The sequence below is a fragment of the Pelodiscus sinensis genome, chromosome 3 (genome assembly GCF_049634645.1).
Source record: "Pelodiscus sinensis isolate JC-2024 chromosome 3, ASM4963464v1, whole genome shotgun sequence".
Lineage (NCBI taxonomy): Eukaryota > Metazoa > Chordata > Testudines > Trionychidae > Pelodiscus > Pelodiscus sinensis.
The window spans coordinates 147,507,198-147,530,841 of NC_134713.1; the positions used below are offsets into that span (position 1 = coordinate 147,507,198).

At 45.6% G+C, this 23,644-nt stretch overlaps 1 protein-coding gene across 3 annotated transcripts; it reads right to left on the reverse strand.

Annotated features, from left to right (window-relative positions):
- Positions 1–6,421: 6,421 nt before the first annotated feature.
- Positions 6,422–23,057, reverse strand: BATF3 (basic leucine zipper ATF-like transcription factor 3). Of its 3 annotated transcripts, XM_075925171.1 has the most exons (4): positions 21,740–22,081; positions 19,660–19,743; positions 18,183–18,287; positions 6,422–12,976 (listed from the first exon to the last, which is right to left on the reverse strand). In XM_075925171.1, exons 1-4 carry the CDS (start codon positions 21,809–21,811, stop codon positions 12,791–12,793), a joined length of 447 nt encoding a protein of 148 aa, XP_075781286.1. In that variant the 5' UTR covers positions 21,812–22,081; the 3' UTR covers positions 6,422–12,790. The 3 variants fall into 3 exon arrangements, with proteins under 3 accessions (XP_075781286.1, XP_075781288.1, XP_075781289.1); XM_075925173.1 differs by lacking the exon at positions 19,660–19,743 and having other exon boundaries at positions 21,955–23,057; XM_075925174.1 differs by lacking the exon at positions 19,660–19,743 and having other exon boundaries at positions 21,740–22,075.
- Between the last annotated feature and the right edge of the window lie 587 nt (positions 23,058–23,644).

Below are 23,644 nucleotides of genomic sequence, written 5' to 3' on the forward strand. Positions count from 1 at the left end.
CACTATAACCACTCTCATTACTATAAAAAACCTTCTCCAAATTTTGTGCACTTTAGCCAGTAGCCAAGTTCTGTAGCACAGTTAATAGATCAAATCTCCTCTAGCTATGCATAAGTGTTAGTGCATAACTCCTCAATATATTGACAGAGCAAGTCCTAAGTCCACACTGGAACCTAGTGAATACATGGGATGACCAGAATTCACATGGGGAATTTTTTAGCATTACATACCATGGTCATTTACAGTAAAAAATTTAAAAAAAAGAATATTCATCTCTAGAGACTCTTTGCCCCACAAACCCAGTATTGGACTTGGAAATTACTGTCCCCTAAAACAGTTCTTATAAGCAAAGATGAAACTTAAACAGCTAAAAGGGAACTACCCCGACTGTTGTTTAGTATCAAATCCTGTTTTAGAGCTTTCTGCTCTTAAAGGTACAGCATCCTGTTTACACATCTAATCAATGAACTGGTCATAAAAGAAACTGAGGAAATTGCCTGCAGTTCTCTATCAGCCTGTATGTCCCCTAAGTGGAATGAAAATAATAGTTCAATTTGACTGTAAGCAACTAAACATAGTATGAGAAATTCACAAAATTCTTTGTGACTTTTTTTGGTTCATTTGCTTGCTTTTGTTTTGCCTGTGAAAGCTTTTCTGATTTACCAATAAATGTTATTTCTTCCACCATGATTCAAATGATAAACATTTTAACAAAGAGAATTCCCACTCTCTTCCATCTTCTACTTAGACAGATTAACTGATTTAATTTAACAAGAGGCACTCCCAACGTTCCCTCTGATTTTCTCCATCTATGTGCAGAATAAATTTTGTGTGGATGTGCACCAACAGTAGAAACACATACTGTTGGCTGTGGGCTTTCTGTTAATCAGCTGGGCAGCATTTAAATCTCTGCTGAGTGGCCGCCCAAGCACTCAGCTTACAGGAAACACTGGACACTGCCACTCTGCACTCCTCATCTCCTATCCTAGTTCCCTCATCAAATGAGCTTGGGCTGGGGAGAATGAGAAGAACTGTGGTTTGATGTATTCTATGTTTTCAGCCTTAGAACTTTTGGACTCTGATGCCCATTTAATGAATCACCTGTTTTGAATATAGAAATGTACAATGACCAAACAAAGTCAACATCAGGTCAGTGAGGGATGCAGGTAAATAAGAGATTCCCTCACGGAGACAGACAGCTGAGAGGTCTGTATATGTTGGATCTAATCCCGATGGAAACATCCTGTAGTATTTAAGAGGCGTGAGATCAAGAATTCTATAGAAATATAATAAATCTGTATAATTTAGTAGATAATATAATTTCTATACAAAGTTTAAAGCAACCTACGTGTATAGATCCCTGTAGCAGAGCTGCCATTCTCTAGTACATTATATAGGATAGTTTAAAATTTTATAGCATGTAAACATTTCCTATAAAACTTTTCTGTAAAAGTTTCCATAAGGAACCATCTGGGAAAGAGCAAATAGGCATGAGGCTTATTTCTGGGTAATTAAAGGACTAACTTTTACTATTTTTTTTTCTATTACAGCACTCACTCCAAGCTAGTTAGTGAGTATTCTTGAGTTAAATATTGCTGAGAGGAAGCATGAGACACTTGTGGGGGCATGTCTACACTACAAGATAAGGTCAAATCTGCTATGGTCTATTTCTGGGCTCCCGATTTTGAGAAGCCAAAGGTCTGTGTCCTCACTGCGGGGAAGAATCAAATTTTGTTCAAAGTAGCGTGTCCCCATTAGGATGAGAATGAGGCACCATGGTTAGCTTTGCAGTCTGGGCTATGCTTTCTGGTGCTAGCTGGGTCCAAAACTCTGCAGCAGTTGGTTAGAGGGGCTCATGTCAGCTGCATCCCATAAGGCACTTCTCTAGTTCCTCTCCCCTCACGCGAGATAAAGGGGACACTCGTGGCTTCTTGTGTCCTGGTTGCCCATGTGGCAGCCGGAGCACTGCGAGCATGGAATCCAGTGTGCAGGAAAGCATCGTCATGCTCATGTGTATTGTGGTGCACCTCATGGCGCTGCACTTTGAGAGCACTTGCATCGTGCTCCACCAGGAAGAGGATGAAGCTCGACGTGTTCCAGCAAGGCCAGACGCTCATGCTAGTGCACCCACTAGTCATTCATGATGCAGAGATGGGACGATCAGCAGAGGCTACAGAACTTCCTCATGTGGAAAGCCATGTTCTGGAAACTCTGTGAATGGCTTTCTCTTGCCTTGAGGTGTTAGGATACCTGCATGAGACTCACTCTGAGTGTGGAGAAGAGTGAGGCAATTGATCAATGGAAGCTTGTCACGCCAAACAGCTACTGGTGAGTGGGTATCAGTGTAAGGTGGGGAAATCTACAGTGGGGGCTATTCTGATACAAGTAACTAAGGCCATCAATAACATCCTGCTACAGTGGGCTGTGACTCTGGGGAACATGTACAACATAGTGGATGACTTTGCTACCATGGGCTTCCATAACTGTGAGGGTGCCATAGACAGAACACACTTTCCTGTTTTGGCCCCCGAACACCATGCCTTGGAGTACATCAACCAGAAAGGGTACTTCTCCATGGTGCTGCAGGCACTTGTGGATCACAAGGGCCATTTCAATGTGGGATGATTGGGAAAGGTACATGATGCCTGCATCTTTCAGAACTTCTGCCTCTTCCGAAAGATGTATGCTGGAACTTTTTTCCTTGACTGGACAATCAGAGTTGGAGAGGTGAACATGCTTATAGTGATTCTGGGAGACCCAACTTACCCCTTGTTCCCATGGCTCATGAAGCCCTACACAAGCAGCCTGGTCCTAGCAAGGAGGAATTCAATAATAGGCTGACCAGGTGCAGAATGGCGGTGGGAAGTGCATTTGGATGTTTAAAAGGGGAGGTTTTGGAGTCAGTGAATGTAACATTCCTTCCTGTTGTGTGCTCCATAACCTGTGTGAGAACAAGGGGGAATCTCTTCTGACAGGGTGGGGACTGAGGCAGAAAGCCTTGCCAGAAAGTTTAAGCAGCCGGACACAAGCACCATAAGGAGAGCACAGAAAGGGTTAATACTACTCAGAGACACCTTGAGGGACAATTTTATTCAAGGCCTCTTTTGAGACTCTGCCATGTGGCTCTCCACAAGTTGCCCCTGCATTCCCATGTTTCCCTTTTATCCCCCACCCTACCACACCCTTTCCCTTCAACCAATAAACAGTCCATTGTCCAAAGAACAGGAGTTTTTATTTGAAGAAAACAGCTGGGAAAGAACAGAACTAGGAACCGGAAGGAGGGCTCAGGAATGTGGGACTGTCTTCTGCCTCCTGACGTCCTGGAGGCTCCAGCTCCCCTTGAGTCTCCCGCCACCCAAGTGTCCTGAGGCCCAGTTAGCCCCTGAGGACTTTGGGGGTGGAAGCCTTGGTGCTGGCAGAAGATGGCCCAGGGGTGTCATCAGGGCAGGCAGGGTTCTGGGAGGTGGCCCATTCAAAGCACACCGCCATGTGCTCCGTGACAGCAATCAGGAGGGCAAACATTGTCTCGTGCTGCCATGCCAGCTGCTCCCTCGTGGCCTCCTCTCCTGCTGTTCTGCTTTGATCTCCACCACAAGGGTGTGTGTGCAGTCCATTTGTTCATGAAATCTCTCCTCCAGCAGGCATTTGCACTTGTAAATCAGAGCCAGGCAGGCAGATGCTGTAGGAGGTGGAGGCAGGTTGCGATCCTGCCATAAATCTTGGCATTCTGCTTACTGGTTCTGAGCTCTGTGATAATGGCTTCATCTTGATGAGTCCAAGATCTCCTGGACACTCCTGGCTAGTGCTTTTCTATGCCACTGGGAGCTGGAGCCTGTGGGTGCAGCAGTACTCACGTTCGTCGCAGTGCCTGTTGGAATGCTGGAGAAACTCGTCTCCGTGTGTGCCACAGCGTACTGCTTGCTTGCAATGGGCTTACAACGCTGGCCACATGGAATAGGCCATGCAAGATTAAAAATAGCATTACTCCTGGGGAAAAGCAGGAGTACAATAATGGACTTCAGTGGCCCCTAAGGGCGATGCAACAAGCTTAGGACGCATCGCTTAGAAAATAGACAGTATTGGGCTAAGGTCAATGTAAAGTCTTGGGGTACATCTACACTGCAAGCTTATTTCAGAAAAAGCTATTCCAGAAGAGATCTTCTGGAATAGCTTATTTCAAAATAGATCCTCCACACTGCAGGGAAGCCTCAAAATTAGTCTGAGGCAGGCTTCCCTAATGTAGATGTGCTATCTCGATTTAGAGCCCCGGGAGGCACTGGGAAGGAATAACTTAGAATGTCGCTGGTGAGGAGCATAGCAGCAGTGGAGCATCCACACACACCCTCTTCTGAAAGCGCTTTTTCAGAAGTAGCGTTTTTCCCCATGGAATAGGGTTTACCAATGTCGGAAAAAGCCCTCTGTTATTTCGATTTTCTTTCAAAATAATGCAATTGCTGTGTGGATGCTAATATTGTTTTTCTGGAATAATGGCCGTTATACTAGAATAACAGTGCAGTGGAGACACACCCTTAGGCTGTGTCTACATTAGCATCCCTTTTCTGGAAAAGGGTGCCAATGAGACCAGTTGGAATTGCAAATGCCGCGGGGGATTTAAATATCCCCCACGGCATTTGCATGAACATGGCTGCCGCTTTTTTCCGGCTCGGGGCTTTGCTGGAGAAAAGTGCCAGTCTAGACGGGATCGTTCGGAAAATAAAGCCTTTTCCGGAAGATCCCTTATTCCTGATTTTAAGAGGAATAAGGGATCTTCTGGAAAAGGCATAATTTTCCGAAAGATCCCGTCTAGACTGGTGCTTTTCTCTGGCAAAGCCCCAAGCTGGAAAAAAGCGGCAGCCATGTTCATGCAAATGCCGCGGGGGATATTTAAATCCCTGCGGCATTTGCAATTCTGACTGGTCTCATTAGCATCCCTTTTCCGGAAAAGGGTGCCAATATAGACACAGCCGTAGTGTAGACCAGGCCTGAGGCTTTCATGGATCTGATTCCTCTTCCACTGAAGTAAATGTAAAAGCTGCATTTTGCACCCCCAAATTCTCTCTCTCTCTCTCTCTCTCTCTGTCTCTCTCTCTCTCTCACACACACACACACACAACTCTCTCTCTCTCACTCACACACACACACACACACACACACACACCTTAATTTGTGTATGTATGAATTTCAGTAACTTCATATACATACAGTAATCTGCTACCTTCCTTCAAGAGAATAACAGTCTGTAACAGTAAATCAAACCCACCAGTTCTCCTGATTATCAACATGCTTCCTTCCTGTGACAGGAATGATGCCACCACACTGATGGGAAGAGGTGAAAAGGGATTTTTTTTATGTTTGTTTTATTCATCACTTTCACTGAGACACTTAGGAAGAAATTCTAGACTGATTCACGAACGGAAACTCCATGCGCAGTGCACTAGAGCGGTTGCCTCTTTGGACAGGAAGCACGCTGTGGTTTTCGAGGCTAAAGGTTATACCACTTCTAAATATTTCTATACTGAGTGGAGGTGCAAGTTCTCACACTGACAAACACCAACCTCACACGTTTATTTGCCTTCACAGAGTACAACCTACTTTGCATTATGTACTTCAGAATAACTGTTTCCCAAAATTATTGACAAAATACTAAAGTTATAGGGGTAAATAGGAGCAAACCATGATTAAGAGGAATAGGCAGATGCAAAAATTTGACATTGGAAATTAGATGGAGGCTGAAAGTTGGACTTTTTGGTAAAGGGATGTAAATTAGGCACGTTGATATTGCAAACGAAGCCAGGATTTGAATTTTCCGCGCTTCATTTGCATAATGGTGGCTGCCGCTTTTTTTCAAAACAGGGCTTTTTCAAAAAAAAAAAAGTGGCAGTTTAGATGGGGAATTTTCGACAGAAATGCCCCGATTTGAAAGATCCTGTACTCCTCAAAAAATGTACAGGGAAGAGTCATTAAAAGGAACAAAACAAGGATATTGTTATGTACAGCAGAGTATCATCAGCACAGTTCCATGTTTCCCAAGTTAGGGAATCTATCCCGCCCAGCCACTGCAACAGAGTTGTTCTTCAGAGTACGAGTTTTCATTTTCTTAGGACTCCTGGTACCTTTCAAAATATGAAGTGAATGTAAATTGATAGAGCCATGTCCCCTTGACCTTGGATGCTCCATCGTTTTCTTACTGTTTATGCCAGTTTATATTATACTAGGCTCAAGGGTTTTCCTTTCTTTTTACCCAGCAGAGCTGTTCAGGTAAGAGAAATAAAAAACAGGACTATGTAGCATTTTAAAGACTAACAAGATGGTTTATTAGGTGATGAGCTTTCATGGGCCAGACCCACTTCAGAGGAAGTGGGTCTGGCCCACGAAAGCTCATCACCTAATAAACCATCTTGTTAGTCTTTAAAATGCTACATAGTCCTGTTTTTTGTTTCAGCTAGACTAGACTAACACGGCTACATCTCTATTACTATTCTAGGTTAGAGAAATGTCACTCCAGGGACATCAGACATTACAAGCAATGATGCCTTTTCTTCACCCCCCAACTTCCCCATAGGAGGAGTTATGACACTTTTCAGCTTTGAACGGTGAGAAGTGCTATCTAGGTGTGATTTTACAAAGCTATAGGTATGACTGATGGACAGGGCTTTTAGCAGGGGAAGGCAGTGCTCATATACCACAGGGATGGGGAAGATTCAAGAATGTAACTAATTAGTTCACAGGCCACCGCTGATATGTCAACACAGCAATTAAACACTTTCGGCAGGCCAAGTAAGCTGGCTCAGGTTCATGGGACTTAGGCTGGAGGGTTGTAAAACTGTGGTGTAGATGTAAGGGCTCAGGGATGTTTCTCCTGACTCTCCAGCTTTCCTGTAGAGAGAGAAAGCCCCCGCTGAAGTCAGTGGGATAATAAATTAGGCCCATGATTTCAAAACCAAACTCCAGAAATGTATATAGATGGAACAATGCTGTAGTTTGGCCAGAAAACTGGCCTTTGCCAATGTAGTTTGAAGAACATTCTGCAACAGAGCTGATGTCAGAAACCACTCTGTTATAACTGACCCAATGATGTGTGTCCCTGGCTTTGATTTGCCATGCTACTCATGGGCCCTTTTGAATCCCCTGTTGAATGGGCCTTCATGGCAATGAAAGAATCCCATGTGTGGCTGTGGTCAAAGGCTGATAATATCACACAACACTGAGGGTTGCCGAGCCTTCAGGATTGTACTGGTATCTCCAAGATTTAAAGATTAATTTTTAATTGTCACATGATGAAACTTTCAAGAACATATATAGTCAACCAAAATTGCTATACAAGGAGTTCTGCACTTTACTGATTAGGCTGCTGCATATTGGTTTGACAAGCTCTGCATCTGATAAGAAGGTAAATGGAGTTTGTAATATGACTTACACTAAGTGTCACTTTTGGTGATCACATTCCCCGCCTGTCAATAAACAACATAATAACAACTTCAAAATGGAAATCAAAGACTTTAGTTCATTATGGAATTCTGAGTGACAATCTTTGTTGCTGAATTCTACACAATATGGACTGAACCATCGCATGCCCCTATCACCTTCTGGAGCAGTCAGTGACAAGCTGCACTGAAATCTCAGCTAGAAGGTTGTAAATATTCATAAATGTACATATGGGGGAGCAATGGAATAAGTAGTTACCCTTTCTTTCTTTCTCTTCAAATATCTAGCTCATGATACAGAGTCAATGTTTAGTATAATCAAATTAAAGGTTTCAGAAACCTTGACTTCTATTGTCTTTCACCTCTGAAGGCTAAAATTGGCTTTCAGAGAGACTTCAGTAATTCTGGACATCACTGAAATTAACAGAAAAACAATGTTGGATTGTGCCCAATTGGTTATTGGTGAGCCCAATTGGGTTACTGTGCCCAATTGGTGAGTGGTTTTTTTTAAAACGTTTGTAGACTTGAGCATCATGCATTTTGCTTCTTCACTGTAGTAAATAGAATATACAAGACTCAAAACAATAACAACCAAATGTGTACAAATAGCAAACTTCACTGTGCATTCAAAAACCAAAATAAAATTCAGATGGCAACCCTCACATATATTGTACAACCATATACTGCAAGGCTATGACTACATGGTGACCTTGATCTATGTCATAAACTGAAAGCAACACAGGTCTGACATATGCATCCCTCACATATACCATACATTGGAAAACAAAATAGCTCAAATTCACAGAGAACAAATAAAATCTTTTGGAAGTTTTCGAAAGCTAGGCTATGGCTAGCTAAGGCAGGACATTTAGCCCATACACAGATTTAAAATATATATTGCAATAGTATGTTAGTCAGCTCCAAAGAAGGAGGTTTTGATTTTATATATTTTTGTTTCTTAGGATACATCTAGACTGTGTTGCTGTTTTGGGATAGTGGAAGCATCCCGAAATAGCAAGAACATAAGAAGGGCTGTACTGGGTCAAACCAAAGGTCCATCTAGCCCAGTAGCCTGTCTACCAACAGTGGCCAACACCAGGTGCCCCAGAGAGGGTGGACTGAAGACAATGATCAGCGATTTGTCTCCTGCCCTCCTTCTCCAGCCTCTGACAAACAGAAGCAGGGACACCACTTCTATCCCCTGGCTAATAGCCTTTTATGGACCTAACCTCCATGAAATTATCTAGCTTCTCTTTAAACTCTGTTATAGTCCTAGCCTACACAGCCTCCTCTGGCAAGGAGTTCCGCAGGTTGACTACATGCTGTGTGAAGAAGAACTTTCTTTTATTAGTTCTAAACCTGCTACCCATTAATTTCATTTGGTGTCCTCTAGTTCTTCTATTATGGGAACTAATAAATAACTTTTCTTTATCTGCCTTCTCCACACCACTCATGATTTTATATACCTCTATCATATCCCCCCTCAGTCTCCTCTTTTCTAAATTGAAAAGTCCCAGTTGCTTTAACCTCTCTTCATATGAGACCCATTCCAAGCCCCTAATCATTTTAGTTGCCCTTTTCTGACCCCTTTCCAAGGCCAAAATAGCTTTTTTGAGGTGAGGAGACCACATCTGTACACAGTATTCAAGATGTGGGAATACCATAGTTTTATACAGGAGCAGTAAGATATTCTGTGTCTTATTTTCTATCCCTTTTTTAATAATTCCTAGCATCCTTTTTGACCGCCGCTGCACATTGTATGGAAGTTTTCAGAGAACTATCCACGATAACTCCAAGATCTTTCCTGATTTGTCATAGCCAAATTAGCCCCCATCATACTGTATGTATAGTTGGGGTTATTTTTCCCCGATGTGCATTACTTTACACTTATCCACATTAAATTTCATTTGCCATTTTGTTGCCCAATCACTCAGTTTGGTGAGATCTTTTTGAAGTCCCTCACAGTCTGCTTCTGTCTTGACTATCCTAAACAGTTTGGTATCATCTGCAAACTTTAGTACCTCACTGCTTACCCCTTTCTCCAGATCATTTATGAATAAGTTGAACAGGATTGGCCCCAGGACTGACCCTTGGGAGACACCACTAGTTACCCCTCTCCATTCTGAAAATTTACCATTTATTCCTACCCTTTGTTTCCTATCTTTTAATCAGTTCTCAATCCAAGAAAGGACCTTCTCTCTTATCCAATGGCCATGTAATTTACACAAGAGCCTTTGGTGAGGGACCTTGTCAAAGGCTTTCTGAAAATCAAAGTATACTATATCCACTGGATCCCCTTTGTCTGTATGTTTATTAACCCCTTCAAAGAACCCTAATAGATTAGAACATTGCGTCTATAAAGCGCCTGCTATTTCCAAAATAGTGGGCACGCTATTCCGGCAGCTCATTCCAAAAATAAGCTCTTTCGATCTAGACTAGGAATAAGCTACACAATTTGAATAGCGCAAATTGCATAACTTATTCTGACAGAAGGGTGCTGTCTAGACACTTAGTTTCCAAAGGAACCTTTTCCTTTTTGTTCTTTCTTTTTGTTCTACTGTAATGGTATTGTCTCAGACTCTAGAATAAACGTATTTTGAAATACATTTCAAACTTATACTCTATACATTTCATTCAATTACTGTAATAAGGATAGCCCTAATGTTGATGTTTTTATTTAGCTGATGTGAGACTGTGCTTTATTAGCTCAGCTCCCTTCTTGTGATGTGAAGACTCAAGCATCAAACTATACATAGACAGCAATGCAGATTTTATTTGTGATATATTGCTCATTTTAACTAATTTGTTAAGATATTTGAAAGCCTTTGAATATTAGTCACCAACATTTTTGGTAAAATGCCATTTTATTATTAAATATGAGGATGATGTCTTAACATCAAGGTCAACAATATCATACAAACTTTGGTAACTGAGCTGGAAAAATAAGGTACCACAGGACTCCTCGTTGCTTGAGCTGGAAAAAGAGCCCACTTGGTCTATCACTTACTGTGCTTTTTGCTTTTCTAGATAATGAATATAATAGTTCCAAGGAAGTGGTGGAATCCCCACCACTGGCAATTTTAAAGAACAGTTTGGACAAATACCTGACAGGGATGGTTAAATATACTTAGCTGTGCCTGAGTATATGGATTACAGTGGATGACCTATTGAGATCCCTTCCAGGCTTACATTTTCAGGAGTCTATTATTCTGTCTCTGAATTCCATACTAAAATAAATGCCAAAGGAAGACTCAAATGTTCACTTGTAATGCCCTTCATAAACATCTCCACTTTTGGACAAGAGTAGCAAATAGTGACAATGAAGCAGCCATTACTACTTCATTGTAATTCATATGAGCAGAAACAATTTGATATGATATAGCTTGGTCTATTTTGGTGTGTGTCACAGAGAGAACCATGGCCTGACTCTTTGACTTGGCTTTTAAAATCAGAGTTCCTGCTCATTTGTATTTGGATGATTGCTGAACGAACATAGGCTAGTGTTATTGGAAAGCCAGGGTGAGGGCTTTACCTTGGCAGAGGGTTACCATATTTCAAGTTCCCAAACAGAGAACGCTGTTGGAGGGTTATGGAGGAGAAGAGGAAACTGGAGGGGGGATTTGGCAGGTAATGGAGGAGTGTACATATATTTGGAGGGGGTATTTGAAGATGCTGGAAAGAATATTTGGAGGTACTGGAGGAGTGTATGTGTATTAAGAGGGGGGTATATGTAGGTGCCAAAGGAGAATCTGGGGGGGCGGAGTACATATGTGCTGGGAGGTGATATTTGGAGGGTATTGGAGAGCTGTGTGTGCTGGGGGAGAGGGACATGTGGCAGGGCAGCTGGCCTAGGCTCAAGATGCAGCACCAGCCTGTCAGATAGCATCTCTCTGTAGGCTTCTCCCACTCTCCAGGGCAGGGAACAAGAGCCTGTACCTGTCAGACAGGCTGAGGCCCTATGGTGGGGCTGGTATCTTGGCAGCTCCATTTACCTGGCAGGCCAGGCCAGGGCGAGCAGGATGTAGCATCTGCAGATGCCAGGGAGGGACCACACCTGCTCCACAACAAACCATCCTGGACGTTGTCTCTTACTTGAAAAATCTTCCCAGAGGAGGTCACACCCGAGAAAACCTGGGTCCCAGGCAGCTCAGCTCCAGGAGACCTCTTACTCCTCAGAAGCCAACCCCTTCCCACGCAGTTCCCTGTCCTAGATACCTGTAACTTCTGGTCAGACTGTGCAAGGGTTCCCCTGCTGGATGGAGGCTCACATTGCAGCCAGCTGGTTGTTTAGCAGCTGAAAAGTCAGGCAAATCTCCAACCTGTAGCCAATCTTTTATCTACCTACCATGCCACCAATTCCCCTGTGGAGACAGGAGGCAGTACAGCAGTGATTTGAACCTAGGTCTCCCACATTCTAGCAGGTAGGCACCTAAGTCTCCCAGGTGAATCTAGTCCTACATGTGCAATGGATAATGGGGAAAGGACAATTAATAAATTACAAAACATACAAATCAACCACAAAACAATAAAAAACAAAGGGAATTCCCCCTTGTATAATTCTACTGGATACAATGGCTTTGCTCTTTGGATGAATGTGAACCCCAAACTGCCTGTTCTGCATTTATTCCATGGAAAGTGGACACACTTTATACAAGAATGGGAATAAAATTCTTTGAGGATTAATGGTTTGAGTGCTGGTGATTAGGGAAGTGAAGATGATCTACACTCAGTTGTTATACAAGCTTTAGAAGGGAAACCAATAAAACTTTTCAAACATCCTGGGAAGCTAGTGATAAGCAAATAATAAGACACATGGAAAGCAGGGAGATTAGCATTAGACTTTGGATTTGACAAATGAGCAAATGTAAAGATGTTCAAAAGGCATTGGATATCGAAAAAGGTGGGGACACCATAAAGATAAAGAAAATGCATTGATTTTATTAGACAAACCCCCATGTAAACAAAAAATGAGCAGCCAGGATATTTTATGTAAGATATATGGATGACAACCTAACAATTCAGAAATAATAGTCAGCAGAGTATGGGGAAAATCATATCCTAGCCCAGAGTATTTTTCTCCAGTTTCCATCCTGTAAAAGCAGATTGTATCATATTTTGCCATTTATGAATAAGAAACAAGATATTATAGGTTCTAGAAAATAAATTGCAACTCAATCTTATTCTCCCCACACTGACCTTTTCATAATATTCAGAAGACAGAGACGTAAAGGCCAATTAGATAATTTCATCCCTCTGCAAGAGGAAGGATATACCTACATTGTGGTGAGAAAAAGAAGATGGATCTTTACATTTCTCCCACTTATGTTCAATAATAACCAGCATTTAAAGGCAATAAGGAGGAACTCTCATCTTGGCAGGCAGCTGGTGAGGGCATCAGGCCTGGGTATGGTCACAAAGTTCATGGAGCAGTGCAATAAAGGACAGATCTTTTCATGATCCTTCAACACATCGCTCAAATGTTTCATCTCATCTGTTAGCTTCCCAATCTCTCTTTTCAGGGAGGTATTTTCTTGTTCAAGGCACTCATATTCCTGGAATGAAAAAAGGAAGCCCACTGCTAGTAAAATACAATCCTTATAGTGCCTTCATCTGTTTTTAATCAAATGATAACAGAATAAATTGGTTTTTTTGCTTGTTTAATATTTCTGAAATCTAACAAACAAAATACTAAACTAGCCTAATGCATACAGATGCACATAACAATATGACTGTTCCTATCCATGCTCTTATGAAGCTACATCTACACTACAGCAGAAAGTCGACTTAAGCTATGGTCTCGAGTTGTGGCAGGAGAGGTCCAGGTTGGATATTAGGAAAATCTATTTCACTAGGAGAGTGGTGAAGCACTGGAATGGGTTACTTAAGGAAGTAGTGGAGTCTCCATCCCTAGAGGTGTTTAAGTCTTGGCTTGACAAAGCTCTGGCTGGGTTGATTTAATTGGGATTGGTTCTGCATAGGGCAGGAGGCTCGACTTGATGACCTTCTAAGGTCTCTTCCAGCTCTATGGTTCTATGATTCTGTGCAACTCCAGCTATGTGAATAATATAACTGGAGTCAACAAATCTTATGTCAAGTTAATGCGAAGTCTACGTTGCGGGTGGGTCAATGGGAGAAACTCTCCCATCAATTCCCCTCACTCTCCTCATCTAGAGTAGTGAACAGGGTTAATGCGGGGGAGGGAGGGGGAAGAGGGGCAAACCTGTGGTTAATTTGGCAGGTCTGCTAAATTGATTGCTGGTGGATTGATCTCAGAGCATTGATCCAGACTGTAGCATACAGTCGTGCACCAGATCCTGAGGTATGGCTATGAAGCACGTTGTACCATTCAGGAGGAGATTGCAAAGGTAGCATCTTTGCATTCTTCTGATCCTGGACTAATCTATGCTGTTCTGATTTCCTCATCACAAATTACTGTAGACTAAGGATGCTCTAAGATGTGTTTGCTGGCAATGGCCTAAGGGCTCATTCTGGCAATCAGGGATTGCAAGAGTTTGGGATGTGCCCACAACATCCAGCTTCTTTCCCCAACCATGTCTTCTGCACTGGTTGTAGGGATGGAGTGGTATTGGAGTACCACACCACCCAAAGATCCTTACACATTGGATACATCCTTTTCAGGCTGCAAATGACAGCTTTGTATTGCCCCAAAACAAAAGCAAAACAAGCATACCCCAGAAAGGCTGGACAGAGTCCTGGTCTGCTTTGGGAAGCATGAGTGTTAAGGCAACTGATGGAGTGCTAAACCTGTGCCTGGAGTTTCTTCCCTTTCAAGTTGTAAAATGAATTTTGTGCCTGAGATTGTCCACATAGTGTCATGGCAGCTACTAAACCTGAAGCCTGGCCCTGCTATCCGCTAACTCAGCTCTATAGCTGCATTTATGTTCCAGAAAAAAAATGAAGCCCTACTTGCTTTGCACATTATCTACTACCTACATTAAAGATTACAACACTGCAAAAGGTCTGTGAATCCCTCATTTCCTGCTATCAGATGCTGCTCATCTGGGACTCGAGTAACCAGCTAGAGTCCCTGAATTATAAATGGAACTAGTATACATGTTGGGGGTGAATGATTATTAATTATTATTATTTGTATTAGTGTAGCACCTAGAAGCACCACACCAGTATTAGCTGCTGTACAGACACAGAATAGTAACACGGTTCCTGCCCCAAAGTGCAAATATAAGTCAAGAGTCAACAGATGGGTACAGACAGATAAGGGAATACAAAGAAACAACAAGACTATCTCAATCAGCATGACAGACTGCGGGAGCAGTGTTTCAGTGCAACTCTATCAGGGTATGTCTACACTACAGCGCTAATTCGAACTAACTTAGTTCGAATTAGTTAATTTGAACTAAGCTAATTCGAACTAACGGATCCAGACTAAAAAACTAGTTCGAATTAGCGTTTTGCTAATTCGAACTAGCATGTCCACATTAAGTGGACCCTGAACCGGGGTTAAGGATGGCCGGAAGCAGTGCCGGCAGGGCATCAGATGAGGACTTAGAGCGTGGAGCTGCTGCCTCAGGCTAGCCGAGAGCTGTGCTTAAAGGGACCCGACCCCCACCCCAGACAGACAGTTCTCAGGGGTGTCCCGCTTGCAAAGCAGTCCTGGCTTGGAGTGCCCGGAGTACCCACACTGGGCACATCACACCACTCGGCCATCAGACCAGCTGCACTTGCCGCAGGCTGCCATCTGGGGAGAGGGGGCAATTGGGGGGCTGCAAGAGAGCTTCCACCCCCAGAAGCCTGCAGAGCCAGCCCAGTCCTCCCCATCGGGGGCTCGTACCCCATTCCTCCCTCACCTCCTTCCACTTACCCTTCCCTAGCCCCCCTTCCTGATGTACAAAATAAAGAAAACGTGTGGTCAAAAATAGAATCTCTCTTTATTGAACAAAACTCGGGGAGACTGGGAAAAGTAGGTGGGAGAGGGGAAGAGAGAGGGTGGGAGAGGGGAGGGCAACTAAAATTATCAGAGTTTTGGAAGAGGTCCCATATGAAGAGAGGCTAAAGAGACTGGGACTTTTCAGTTTAGAAAAGAGGAGACTGAGGGGAGATAGGATAGAGGTCTATAAAAGCATGATTGGGGTGGAGAGGGTGCATCAAGAAAAGTCCTTCATTAGTTCCCATAATAGAAGGACTAGAGGACACCAAAGGAAAGGAATGGGTAGCAGGCTTCAAACTAGTAACAGAAAGTTGTTCTTCACAAAGCAAAGAGTCAACCTGTGGAACTCCTTGCTGCAGGAGGCTGTGAAGGCTAGAACTAGAACAGAGTTTAAAGAGAAGTGAGATAAAGTCATGGAGGTTGGGTCCATGGAGTGGTATTAGCCAGGGGGTAGAGTGGTATCCCTGGCCAAAGTTTGTGGAAGGCTGGAGAGGGATGGCACGAGATAAATGGCTTGGTCACTGTCTTCGGTCCATCCCCTCCAGGGTCCCTAGGGTTGGCCGCTGTCGGCAGACAGGCTACTGGGCTAGATGGACCTTTGGTCTGACCCAGTACGGCCATTGTAAGCTCAGGGTCGCGGGTCTCAGTGGACCACCTTGATTTTCATGCACACCTGCTCCTGGGTGGCCAGGCTGGCAGCTCTCCTGCCCTAGACGGCCACTTTCCTGTGCCTAGTGCAGAGGTTGTCGACGAGGTCCACGATGTCCACACTAGAGCAGACAGGTGCCCGCCTCTTGCGGTCCCGGGCATGCTCCCGGGAGCTGCCAGCCTGGTCCCGGGAAGAGGGGGAGGGCTGGGGGGCATCAGGTGGCTGGCTCGAGCCATGCCAGGTGCAGGGTCTGTTAGCTAGGTGCTGGCAGGCTTGCACCTGGCATGGGCATTGTAGGCAGCCCGTGCCTCTTTAAGAGGTCCGGGGCCAGGAGGGGGACAATAGAGTTTCCCTGGTGTTGGCCAGAGTGGCCACCAGGGAAAGCTGAGGAGGGCTAGCCTCCCACTAGTTCGAATTAAGGGGCTACACACCCCTTAATTCGAACTAGTAAGTTCGAACTAGGCTTAGTCCTCGTACAATGAGGTTTACCTAGTTCGAACTAAGCGCTCTGCTAGTTCGAATTAAGTTCGAACTAGCGGAGCGCTAGTGTAGCACCTATCAAAGTTAATTTGAACTAACATCCGTTAGTTCTAATTAACTTTGTAGTGTAGACATACCCTCAGTGTTCTTTGGTTTTCACTTTTAGTTGAACGTGGGCTAGCAAACATTTCCAGAGAAGTTCATCTCTAGATCAACAAAGGCTCGCCAACCACCATACCCAGTGTGCTTATATATTAAGAAAATTGTTATTCACCATATTTTCCTGCTTCTTACTTGAGCAGGGACTTCCTAGCAATGTCCCCTCTAAACTGGGGGGGCAGCACAGCTTCATGGGTGATTAATCAGCCCTGCCCAGTCACGCCCTGAGCCTCTGATGGGGCAGGGATCATTAACCACCGGTGAAGCTGGGCTGCTCAAGTAAGAAGCAGGAAAATATGGCGAACAACAATTTTCTTACTATATAAGCAGTTTAGAGAGAACAATGCTGCCTATGGGAACAAATTAACTGTACTGAATAGTAGATGAGTTTGGAGGCATTCTATATATGGCCTTTCATGACTAGAACTTATCATGGAACCCAGATACGATGACCCCCCAATACAAGTATTTCCTGCTGTTTGCAGTGTTTTGCAAGGACATGTCAAATTGTCTTCTGTAACAAAATCATGTTTTCATAATGTAGAAGACACATAATTCTGTATTGGATTGAGCCTTCAGAGCTGCATCTCTTATATAAAAGCATTAGCAAAATGCAGGACAATGTAGCACTTTAAAGACTAACAAGATGGTTTATTAGATGATGAGCTTTCGTGGGCCAGACCCACTTCCTCACATCAAATACGAAGTGGGTCTGGCCCACGAAAGCTCATCATCTAATAAACCATCTTGTTAGTCTTTAAAGTGCTACATTGTCCTGCATTTTGCTTCAACTACCCCAGACTAACACGGCTACATTTCTATCACTATAAAAGCATTAGAAGCTGTAGCAGTGAATATTTCTATTACGGTGGTGCTCAAAAGTCCCAGTTGAGGTTAAAGCCCCATTGCACTGGCTGCTATACAAACACAGAAAAGAGACAATCCTGCTTTGTTCGATTTACCACTGAACACATAGTAGGACCGCCATATTAGATTATTGAGCTTGAGAACTTATTAATAGGATTTCAAAAAGAATCAGGCATTTATGTGCACAATTAAAACAGCCACAATTATTTCAGATAGGATTATGTATTATATGCAGCCAGGGGCAGATGACCGTTTTGCGGGGCCCCGGGCAGCATAACTCCGCAGGGCCCCCCCTTTGCCACAGCGCATGCTCAGGGCTTTTTTAAGCGTGGGGCCCGGGGCAGCCGCCCCGTTCACCCTGCCCTATATCCGCCCCTGTATGCAGCCTCATACTTCAGTGACTTATTGGAGTTAGAAGAAGCTTCCCTTATGGAAAACTTATTCCTTAATTGTCCAGTATAAGGATCTAGCACCTTCTGCAAGTTCTAGGTGTTTTAATGAAGGCCAAACATTAAATTAGACAGCTCATCATCATGGTCCAGTAAAAGTAATTCACTTGTTTTTACAGCAAACCCACAGCTCATCATGCTGGATTAGTATGAAAATCACCCCATATCTGTTTAAGATATGCATATTATTGTTAAATTCTAGACACAATGTTCAAAAGGGAACTGCAACATATGATGTACCCATTCACCTCATGCAGTTTGTCTGCTTTCTGCGTTTGTTTCTTTCGGCTTCTCTGGGCAGCGACTCTGTTTTTTTCTCTCCGTCTTATCTTCCTATCATCCTCCTCAGGACTCTGAAAAACCAAACCAAGCCTACTTTACTGATTTTTTTAAAAGTGCCTTGAGATAGAAAAGGCAAGGAAATAAATGTTAGTGAAAATAAGCAGTCAGTCTCGTGTGTTTCTATATAATATTTTATTCTTCTATAATCCCCTCCATCCACAGCTCTTACAGCACTTTGCAAAGATCATTATCTTCATTATACAAACAAGTATTATCTTCATTATACAAACAAGGAAACTGAGGCATAGAGAGATTTTTATGGCCGAACATTTGCAGCTCCTATTGACCAGTGGGAGCACGAGTTGGTGAGCAAATCAGTGGCACAACTAGGATTAAAAAATAGAGAGGCCTGATTCTCTGGTTTCCTGCATCTGGGGGGGCTGGAATTAGCAGCACCCTCTGGCTTGAAGTAGTAATAGCCACCAAAGAAATGGTTTCCACTTTCAGCACCCCTACTATAAAAATTGCTCCAGCACATCTGTCTGTAACTTGTAGCCACTTACACCTGTGTATGAAAAGTAGATGTAAAATTCTATCAATAAGAATAATAGTGTTTTACATCTTCTTAATCCAGTAGACCATATGGTCTCTGAGAAACAACCTTATTGATCACAGAAATAGCATATAACATACCTGCCACAATACCTTTGAAATGTACACAGTCATCAATGTTTTTGGCTTTTTAAAGAGGAAGATCTCCTATTTAAATGATCTTAACTAAGGGTGAATCTACACTTCACTGTAGCTCGAAATAAGATACGCAATTTGAGCTTTACAAATTGCGGATCTTAGTCAATCTTATTTCGAAATAACTCATTTCATAATTTGGTCCTGTCTATACAGCGCCAAATTTTGAAATAACCTGCTATTCCAAAACATCCCTTACTCCTCATGGAATAAGATTTACAGGGACATCAAATAGTGAGCCTGAAATAATGGGCTTGCTGTTAAGACGCAGGATGGCTATTTCAGGATACTCCGGTATATTGAAGTAGTGTTGCAGTGTAGATGTAGCCTAAGAGATCCTATTTTGGATTCACATTTTCCTGTATTGTTCCCACACAAAAGCCACTCACAATCTAGAAAGTAACTTTCTGTTTTCATTCTGAACTCTTGAGAATGGTTTATGGAGGCTTTGGGAAGCTTTCCATTATAAATCCAATAATTAACCCCCCCCCCCCCTTACCTGTAAAACTCTCCATGTGGTCTGAGATTTCATCTGCTTCCTCTCAGACTAGAGCATAATTTTATATATATTAAAGGAATTGAGTAAACAAGCTTGCCCTCTAGCTAACAATGCACAGCAGCAGTTGTCTAGGGATCTCAGTTACATTCGACATAGAAGTCAGTATGATTTTTATAGTCCAGAGAATGAGCCGTCACCTGTAAATCCTGCAGAAGAGCGAGCTGGGCTTGGGAAGCAGGGGACGAACTCCTGAAGCATGGGGTAAGTATTTCTCTAGAGGTCTGTAATATGACATAATCAATAGCCTTTCATTGTGGTTTAGAGAGCAGACATGGAGCTCATCCCAGCATGTCAAGCACAGCATTACAGGAGCTGGCTGCTGTTGCTCTTAGCAATGTTTACTCCAAAACATGTCAAGTTAACCACGGTTTCCTCTCTTACAAGGAAGATTAATAACAATAAAGCAGAGAGCAGTTAAAATGCAGATCCTGGCTGGAAAAAGCTGTCCTAGTAGGAGCTGTAATGCAGTGCCACCCAGACTGCTAGAGTCTGCAAACTGAACTCATCTGTGAGGTAATGCTATTGAAATTAGTGGAGTCACACCAGTGATGAATTCCACCCCATGTGTCCGACAGGCTCAGGAGACGCGTGCCTGCATGTGGTTTCATGGAAGAAAGGGCTAGAGTGGGCAAGAAGAGCGCTCATGGTTCCTTCAGATCTGTGCAAAGGGGGCATCTTGTTCTGTTCTTTTCTGCATCTTCCCAAGGGGCTAGACATTACAGCCAGTGGCAACAGAAACATTTATAGAGTGGTAGTGCTGAGCTGTGCCCTCCTTCCCTACCTTACCCTGTCCGTGCCCCTCACTGCCTCAAGCTGGGACCACAGCTGGAGGTGGCTGCAGAGCCCTGGGTGTGGGGCACATGGTCTGGGGGAAGCAGTGGAGTCCTCAGTAGCCAGGGCTGTGGGGACAATAGTGGAGCCTGTGAGGCCAGTAGCCAGAACCCCCTGGAGCTTGATGGGAGCCCAGGTGGCAGCAAGGCCCCCAGGTGCAGGCTGGTGGCTGGGACCACAGCGCAGGCCCCACACCCCTATTTCCCATGCCTATGACTGCAGCACAGGAACATTCAGGCCACATCTGAAGAAGTGGGCCGTGCCCATGAAAGTTCCTGGTCCCAGCTAGTGTGTGTGTGTGTGTGTGGGGGGTGTTGAGCCGGCAAGTGGCTGCCCAGGTGTGTGTGTGGGGGAGAGGGGTTGAGCCGGCAAATGGGTGCCCAAGTGTGTGTGTGGGGGGGGGGTGTTGAGCCGGCAAGTGGCTGCCCAAGTGTGTGTGTGTGGGGGGGGGTGTTGAGCCGGCAAGTGGCTGCCCAGGTGTGTGTGTGGGGGAGAGGGGTTGAGCCGGCAAATGGGTGCCCAAGTGTGTGTGTGTGGGGGGGGGGTGTTGAGCCGGCAAGTGGGTGCCCAAGTGTGTGTGTGGCGGGGGGGGGGGTTGAGCCAGCAAGTGGCTGCCCAAGTGTGTGTGTGTGGGGGGGGGGGTGTTGAGCCGGCAAGTGGCTGCCCAAGTGTGTGTGTGGTGGGGGGGGGGGGTTGAGCCGGCAAGTGGGTGCCCAAGTGTGTGTGTGGTGGTGGGGCGGGGAAGCCGGCAAGTGGCTGCCCAAGTGTGTGTGTGGGGGGGGGGGAGGTGTTGAGCCGGCAAGTGGCTGCCCAAGTGTGTGTGTGTGGGGGGGTTGAGCCGGCAAGTGGGTGCCCAAGTGTGTGTGTGGTGGGGGGGGGGGAGCCGGCAAGTGGGTGCCCAAGTGTGTGTGTGTGGGGGGGGTTGAGCCGGCAAGTGGGTGCCCAAGTGTGTGTGTGTGGGGGGGGGTGAGCCGGCAAGTGGGTGCCCAAGTGTGTGTGGCGGGGGGGGGGGGGGAGAGCCGGCAAGTGGGTGCCCAAGTGTGTGTGGCGGGGGGGGGGGAGAGCCGGCAAGTGGGTGCCCAAGTGTGTGTGGCGGGGGGGGGGGGGGGGAGAGCCGGCAAGTGGGTGCCCAAGTGTGTGTGGCGGGGGGGGGGGGGAGAGCCGGCAAGTGGGTGCCCAAGTGTGTGTGGCGGGGGGGGGGGGTGAGCCGGCAAGTGGGTGCCCAGGTGAAGCAGAGCCCTGGGGCTCCCAGCGCTGCGAGAGGGATCCGCTCCCCGTTCTTGGGTCGGGAGAAGTTGCTCGTGAGTCCGTTGCCCTCACTCGCACCCGGCCCCTGGTACCGCGGCCCGTGCCCGGCCCCTTCCGCCTCCCCGAGCCCCGCGGTACCTGCGGCTGGTTCCCGTCGGACGAGACGCTTCTCCGCAGGACGCTGCCCGAAGCCGCGGCCCCGTGCGACATGCCGGGACCTGCTGAGCGGCCGGGGCCGCGGCGGGAGCCCAAGGAGCAGCCCCGCTGCCCGCCCCCCGGCCCCTGCCAGCGCACTCCAGTCCCCAGCCTCGCTAGGGGGAAACTCCGGCCCGGGGCATCCCGGCAGCTCGCACCTGGCTGCGCGGCTCGCGCGCTCTGTGCTTCCCCGGGCCCGGGGACGCCTCTTCTGCCCGGATCCGGCCGCCGCGCCTGGGAGTCCCGCACCCGCGCCGGCCGCTGCTTGTCAATTTCATGGAAGTCACGTGGCGCCCTTTGAAACCTCGGAGGGAACTAGCTGCAAACCGCAAGGGCGCCGCTTCTGGATGCCGCGTGGGGAAGCGAGAGGGGCTGCGGGGCACAGCGGGGGGCAGGGCGCCCGCCCCCCGCACGCCTGGGGCAAGCGGCAGCCCTGCTCCGGCACCGCCGGCGGTTTGGAAATAGGAAGCGAGCTGCGAGCGGTACCGCAAAGCGACCCTTGGGCGCGGGGAGACAACCCCCCTCCTCACACCTAGGGCAAAGGGGGTGCAAGGGACAGGATTTAGTTCAGCTCCCTACAGAGAAAACTCGGCTCCCCTCGGAGGAGGGACAGGGAGTCTGGAGGTCTTCAGACGCGGAGCCTGGGCTTAGCCCCATTTCTACAATTGTACTTTTGAGGAATAGGAGGGGGAGTGTAAGGAGGAAGAGAGGAAACTCAGCATCATATTCCTTAATAGGCTCCCTCCGGCACGCCACACAGCGGGTTAGATGGATTCTCTAACGGGACAGTGAAAACACCTATTTTCTGTATATAAAAAGGGACAGAATTGTATAAATACTTAGCAACCCTGAGAGTTTAATTCATAACTTTGCTAACCACTAAAAATCCCGGATTGGATAGTGTTACTGGATGTATGTGTTATAAAAGACTCTACCAGGCACTAACAACCCTCCTAGTTGCCTGCTTTCTCCCCACTTTTCTTCTTCTCACCCTCACTGACAGGAGGGGTGTTAACAGGCCAATTCCCCTTGAATGGGCCCTTGAAATGTATTACTTATGTTAAACAATCTCATAGACTTTAAGGTCAGAAGGGACCATTATGATAATCTAGTCTGACCCTCTGCACAATGCAGGCCACAGAATCTCACCCACCCAGTCCTAGAATAATCCTCTCGCCTATATCTCAGATAATGAAGCCTTTGAATAGTTTGAAGACCCCAAGATGCAGAGGATCCTCCAGCTGTGATCTGTACCCCAAGCTACAGAGGAAGGCAAAAAACCTCCAGGGCCTCTGCCAATCTACCCTGGAGGAAAATTCCTTCCCGACCCCAAATTTGAGCATCAGCTAAACCCTGAGCATGTGGGCAAGACTCACCAGCCAGACACCCAGAAAGTTCTCTATAGTAACTCCTATCATCCCTCCATTGACCTATATACCATTGATAATGAATGGTTAATTAGTTACCAAGATCATGTTATCTCATCAAACCATCCCCTTCATAAACCCATCGGCTGTGTCTACACTGGCATGAATTTCCGGAAATGCTTAAAACAGAATAGTTTTCGTTATAAGTATTTCCGGAAAAAGAGCGTCTACATTGGCAGGCTGCTTTTCCAGAAAAGTCCTTTTTCCGGAAAAGCATCTGTGGCCAATGTAGACACGCTTTTCCGGAAAAGACTACTGGGCTGTCTACACTGGCCCTTTTCTGGAACAGTGTTCTGGAATAAGGACTTATGCCCGAGCGAGAGCAGAATAGTTTTTCCGGAATAGCGGCTGATTTTGTATAGTAGAGCGTCGTTGCTTTTCCGGAAATTCAAGGGCCAGTGTAAACAGCTCGCAGCTTATT